Source organism: Antrostomus carolinensis, unplaced genomic scaffold, assembly GCF_000700745.2.
Source record: "Antrostomus carolinensis isolate BGI_N321 unplaced genomic scaffold, ASM70074v2 scaffold22219, whole genome shotgun sequence".
Classification (NCBI taxonomy): domain Eukaryota; kingdom Metazoa; phylum Chordata; class Aves; order Caprimulgiformes; family Caprimulgidae; genus Antrostomus; species Antrostomus carolinensis.
In genome coordinates, this window is record NW_010339532.1 from 20,264 (window position 1) to 26,998 (window position 6,735).

Consider the following 6,735-nt stretch of genomic DNA (forward strand, 5'->3'; position numbering starts at 1 on the left):
CGTCGTTCTTGGAGACAGGTCTGGGCACTGAGATATTGGGGAAACCAACCACACACAGAGTTCAGAGGACAGCCATCCTAAGTGATAAATAAGGAAAGAGAGAGAACAAAAAGGACTGACAGAGAAAAGGATGGCGTGCAGGCCTTTCCCTCCTCCTCTGCAGTACAACGAGTCCGCACCCCTTCTGGTTTGTGCACCAGGGTGACAGGGTGGGGAGGGAATAACAAACTTACTCCAAGAGGACAGAAGTCCTCACTGTTCACACCAGTGGCAACTGTATGACTAAAGGCTCAACAATCCCCCGCAGAAGAGGGAGCACACACCAGCTCTGAGTGTTCCACCTGTCAGGAGAGCAAACATCTACAGGTCTTGGTAAAGGCAGGGTCATCCTAGGCCTTGACTTAACGGGAAGACAATTGCAAGATGAAGACCAGAGAAAGCTAGGAAAAATGAGGAACAACTCTAATTCTCAGCTGGACAGAAGGGTTGTATATGCCTTCCTACCTGGAGAGAGGATTCCCACTGAAGTCTGCGATTTCCAAGGATTTGCAGAATTTGATGCTTTCAGGAATTTCTGGAATGTCTGGAAAAAATAAGTGGGGGGAAAAAAAAAAGAGGCTTGAGAAGAGTCTGTTACATGGAAAATGGGTCACCAGGTACTGGTGACAGCCTAAGGTACAGTAAGACAACCATATTTTTCAGAGATCACTCTGCAGGAACATGAAAGGGTACAATTAACAAAGAACATGAGTGCACAGGGTAGTACTCAGACACTGAGAGAAGCAGGGCTGTGGGGCACCCACTCCCCATTTAGCTTTGACCTTACCGTTACGGGATATGTCCAGTTCCACCAGTTGCATGAAGTTGGCAACCTCAGGAGGAAGTCTCTGGATTTCATTGTCACTCAGACCCAGCTTGCGCAGGTTCAGAAGCCTAAAGAAAGGCTAGGACAGGAGAGAACAAAACTGGGTCAGCAGCAGTTCTGTGGGAAACCTGTCCTCTCACCTCAGGGCAAGCCTGAGCACCCATCCCTGGAGATGTCCCTTCTGTCATAACCTCTGTCCTGCTGAGGTCCTCAAAGTGCAGTCACTGCACAGATGAGAACCCCAGTTAAGGTCTACAGCAGACAAGGGTGAAAGAGGAAAGGCACTGAATGAGTTAGCTTGATGATTCATTTGACACCTCCGTTATCCCACGGCTCTTCCCCCCTCCCTTGTAGGATACAACATGGATGTTCCTTGTTTCCTAAGATAACAGTTCAGCTTAGGCATTCAAACACTAGCATCAGGAGGAAGTCAGTACAGAGCAGCTCGCCAGCAGACACTGCAGTGTTTGAGTCTGCTCCACAGAAGCCAACAAAGGAGAAACATAAGGGGACTTGCAGACCGAAGCCCTGTCCGTGCTGCCATACACATCTGCCATACGGGACATTTTGTCAGGACATCAGTTACAGGTTCCTACACCAAGAGGGAAAGTGTTTGTGCCACCTGTACTGGAAAAGGAGCAGGCAAATCTGTAGGGCCCAAGTAACAAAGAATTAGAGAAGGAAAGAAAATTCCTTGCTAGAAACACCACAGTCATAGAAATGTTGACTGGAAGGGACATCTAGAGGTCTCCTAGTCTAGCAGCATCCAACTTCACACCTACCCTTGTTCTCAGAAGTCAATTATATTAGCTATAGATGCTAAATTACAAGATTCATCAATCACACTCTTTCTAGACACCAACAGCCTCTCAGTGAGTTTACTAAACACAACACACTACACTTATCAACTGAACAAATCTTGCAGCTGCTTCTAACTATTGCCGGACATAGGATACTGGACAGGATGAAAACCAAGGCTGTGGTGTTTGCTGCATTTCCTGGATTGTTTCAGAGTGCCTGGGAATAACAAACAAACAATACTGGGCCACCACAGAAAATGACAGAGTTTTAAGAAGTTTACTCGTAAGCCACAAATAGACAAAGGCAGAGACTGTTGCACACACATGGAGTAACACGGCAGCTCTGACGATGCGTTTGGCTTCTGCCGCAGTACAGACAAGTGCTCCAAGTCACCTCTAACAGTTTATGAGTTTTAGATGGCCAAACCTTAAGCAGCTAATAACTCAACCTGTCATGCAAAAGAAAGTAGCAACGAAGCTAGGAACAAAATCAGTGACACGCAGAAGCCACTTCTAATCCGTGTAATAATCCTGCCTGTCCTACGCCGGGACGGTGAGGGAGTTACGGTAAGTGACAGAAGATGTAATCACAGGATTACTTACAGGACACAAAACGTGTCCAGAGAGTCAGGGCTGCTTACACAGACCACACTGAGAAGGATCAAGCAAGAATTGGAGGTCTGAACCTTCTTTCTCAGTTGCCTCTCCAGTAATCCATCTGCATAAAAAGATGCTGAAAGGGACCTCCTGAGAACAGTGGTGGAGGGTACTGAGATTTGTTCTGGTTCGAGGTGGTGGGACACCCACAAGGTGGTAAAGAACAATAATACAGACCAGACAAGGGCGAGGTAAGGAATGAAAAGGTGATGCACGACATAACCATGAAGAGATACACAGAGAAGATGTTCGTCCCGCTACAAGAGATGATGATGAGGTCTAATAACTGCCAGAGCCGTAAAACCATCAAATGGTCTGGGTTGGAAGGGACCTTAAAGCTCATCCAGTCCCAACCCCCCTGCCAGCAGCAGGGACACCTTCCACTAGACCAGGTTGCTCAAAGCCTCATCCAGTCTGGCCGAGAACACTTCCAGGGAGGAGCAGCCACGGCTTCTCTGGCCAACCTGGGACACTGGCTCACCACCCTCATGACAAAGAATTTCTTCCTCACATCTCAGCTCCATCTCCCCTCTGCCACTTTCAAGCCATCACCCCTTGTTCTCTCACTCCCTGCCCTTGGCCAAAGTCCCTCCCCACCCTTCCTGGAGCCCTTCCAGGTACTGGGAGGCCATTAGAAGGTCTCCCTGGAGCCTTCTCTTCTCCAGGCTGAACAGCCCCAACTCTCTCAGCCTGTCCTCACAGCAGAGCTGCTCCAGCCCTCGCATCATCCTCATGGCCTCCTCTGGACTGGTTCCAGTAGGAAATTCATACTCCTGGTGTCCTAAAGTAGTACTATCATCCCTTATCAGTAGAATAAGTAAAAAAAAAAAAGAAGAAAAAAAAAATAGTCCTCTTGACACTGATCACAAGTTCTTTTAAATTCAGTTTATCTAATGGAAATCAGTTTAATAATAAAGGAAGTAGGTGAAAGTCCAAAAGACAACAAAGGTCCAAGTCAGAGAAGGAGGTTTAGAGACTTGATTTGCTATTGTTTCCTAGATCCTTCTCCTACTTTTAGAATGCAAGGAAATTCCAGGCAAGACATTGTGTTGACCTGCTGCAGCCTACAAGCTGGAAAATAACAAAGGGAACGGAACATCTACAGTCCAAACTTGTAGCGCTTCCGCCTACAAATTTAGGCAGTCTCAAAATAGACGTGCATGCTTTTAAAAAAAACACTTTTTAGAATAAACCGGAATAAAATCCTGCTAGAGGCTGCACTGCAAGATACAGGGAAACAGTTATCGATACACCAGAGACTGAAAAGCCACCGCTCTGCGAGGCAAACTGGCAGCTCTGAACGTCAACTTTGCCGATAGTCAAGTTTTACTTTCTTAGCTAGGCCATCAAAATCAAAACACAAAACACTTCCCTGGCACAGCCCTTGTATCCGTGCAGCTCATCCCGATTTAACAGAACAAACTGCCCAACGGGCCTTTCACCAGCACAACTACCCGACTGAAAATAATCAGAACCTACACGCGCACGTGAAGCCAAGCGCAGACCAAGCCTCAGAATCCAGCTGTCTTGGCAATCCCATAATTCTTCCCATCCAATTAACTTTGATTCAGGGAGACATTTACTCACTATAGTGTTCCAAAGCATCTTACTTCGTATGGTACTTTTTAATATCAGTTAAACAGCATTTTTTTTTCTTCCCCAGCTTTCTCTTTTTAAAAAAACCCCCAAAAACCCCAAAAGGTCACAGTGCTGACAGATACATTATCAGATCTGTGCACAAATTTCCAGTCAGCAAACAGCAAGACAACAAGATTAGTGCATCCCACTTCCTAAGACTCAGTTGAGCTGGACTTGAATAAAATATTTCAGTGTGACAAAAATGCAAACTAGTCAAAAGTTATCAGTGGAGGTCACAAAAAAAAAACCAAAACAAAACAAATGCAGAATTAGAGCGTTCCCATGAAAAAATTTAGATTTTATATTTGGTGAAGAAAAAAGAAAAAGAGTTAAGGAGAATCCCAGTAAGCCACCGTGTCTACTCCAACTAGAAAAACCTTCCTGATAATTATTAGTGACCAGCCACTTACTCGCCACCATTAACCCCTTACCAACAGGAGGGTGTGGATGATCTGCTGCAGCACAGATACACCGAGCCTGTATTTTCCCTGGACACACTTCTTTGCTCACAAATGTTTTTACTGGAGTAGCACAAACAGTTTTGCCAGTTGAGCACACCGGTGACTCCGTAACCAGCCCAGCAGGCTGAACTGCCACCACATCACAGGAACGGTTGGACTCTGCGATGTTAAAGGTCTTTTCCAACCACTACAATTCTGTGACATGCAGAGGCAGACCGGCACTGTCGAAGGAAATAAACAGACATTGGTTGTTCAGCTGCTGTTCAGAGGTGGGACCATCTCCAGGAATAAGCACTGAGAACTGCAAAGCAGATTCCCACTTAGAATCATAGAATGGTTTGGGTTGGAAGGGACCTTCAAGCTCACCCAGTCCCAACCCCCCTGCCAGCAGCAGGGACACCTTCCACTAGACCAGGTTGCTCAAAGCCTCATCCAGCCTGGCCGAGAACACTTCCAGGGAGGGGGCATCTACAACTTCCTTGGGCAACCTGTTCCAGTGTCTGACCACCCTCACAGTGAAGAACTTCTTCCTAATATCTCATCTAAACCTCCCCTCTTTCAGCTTAAACCCATTTCCCCTTGTTTTGGCATTAACTGCCCTTAGGAAAAGTCCTTCCCCAGCTTTCTTGTAGCCCCTTCAGGTATTGGAAGGCTGCTATATATTAGGCTAGCAAAGTTTTCAGAAAACTAGCAAGAGGTTAAAAGTTTGTGCTTATCTCTGGTGGGACAGCAGTGAATGTGATGTACAATATAGCGACACGATGTAATCGAGAACTGATAAGACTGCAAACTCTGTATCTAACACGATGCATGTGATTTTCAGTTGGCTGTTCTGTGAGCTGGGTACTTCCACTCACAACTCCAACAGCGCCAGACTGCACCAGGGATTCATTTGTGACACTGGAAATGGAGAACAAATTAATTTCAATGTTGTTACTGGAACTCAAAGTGACAACTTAAGCAAATGTCTCTTCAGAGACTGGAAATTACTCCTTTTTCTAATCGATATGAACCCCTTTTCATACAGCTGGCAAGAAAAAGTCACAAATTTAGCACTACACTGAACGTCTCTATCGATTGACATGAAACATAGACAATGTCAAGATTTGCTGAATATCAAAAAAGAAAAAAAAATAATAAAAATTACCAAATCTGCATGACCCAGATCTTTCCATGTCCAAACTAGACTGATATAAAAAATAGAAGTTTGAAGAAAAAAAAAGAAAAATAAGCAGCAACCTTTCACTGTTTCCTGGCATAGCAGAAACCTAAAGACCACACAGAGTGAACGCGGATTAGTACGAAGGACTCCAGGACACAGGAATTCAGCCAGCTCAGGGCACGATGGAAGTCATCACAGATTGAAAAAGGCTCAAAACAAAGATCGAGGGGGTACACTAATATATTAACAGCACAGTTGGGTAACTAGTGGGAAACGGCCTTTGTAAGTTAGAATATATTCCAAAGATACTACTGATGAAGTATGTAAATAGTTGCAGGATGGCTAAGATGGAAAACAACTACAAAGTTGTCCTGCAAAGGTATAAATTCTGACAACATCCAGAGCAGAGCAAGTGCAGTAACAGATTGGAAATACACAGACCATTGCTCTCATTAATGTACTGATCGGCTGAAAATCAGTGAAAGGTATAAAGAGCCTGCAAAGCCCTCTAAGCCAAAAGATAATAAATATTCCACAAAATTACGACACTGCAAAAAAAAGACAGAAAAATGTGCAATCCAGGCTCTGCAGTTTTCAGCTGCAACCCCCTCATCCAGCAGCCCCTCTAAAGACAAAAGCAGGCAAACATACGAGAAGTCATTCAAGAGTTATCTGTAACTTCAGAAACAAAACAGAAACACTTCCATCTCTTTAAAAAAACCGGGCAACCCAGATCCGTGGATTTTTCAGTCCAAAGGGACAATGAAGTAATATCCTTCTAATCCTTTGTATATCACAGACCTTTACCACAGAATCAAGAAATAATTCAGGCTGGAAGGAACCTCGGGAGGTCTCTAGTCCAACTTCTTGCTCAAACCAGGGTCAGCTATGAAGACTGGGCTGCCCTTTGTCAAGTCTTTCAAAACCTCCAATGCTGGAGGATCCTCTCGGCCCCTGGCTCCACCAATTAATTATCCTCACAGTGGAAAAAGCTTCCTCATGCCCAGCTGGAAGCACACAGTTCAATGATGCCCTGTGCCTCTCGTCCTCCCTGCGCACTGTCGGGCTCCATCTCCACGATAACCGCCCTGTGCACACTGGCGGGCTGCTCTGGAATCTTTGTGGCCAAGAAGGCCAAGGGTATCCTGGCCT

General features: G+C 45.3%; 1 protein-coding gene across 1 annotated transcript in view; it reads right to left on the minus strand.

The window, feature by feature from the left end:
* The window catches only part of LOC104531096 (protein scribble homolog), a gene marked incomplete at its 5' end in the record, with an annotated part of 20,234 nt that extends 19,290 nt beyond the window's left edge, over positions 1-944 (minus strand). Inside the window, 2 exons of the mRNA XM_010175884.2 lie at positions 505-583; positions 827-944. Coding sequence (XP_010174186.2) covers positions 505-583; positions 827-944 — 197 coding nt within the window. The remainder of the gene's footprint in view (positions 1-504; positions 584-826) is intronic.
* Positions 945-6,735: the final 5,791 nt, after the last annotated feature.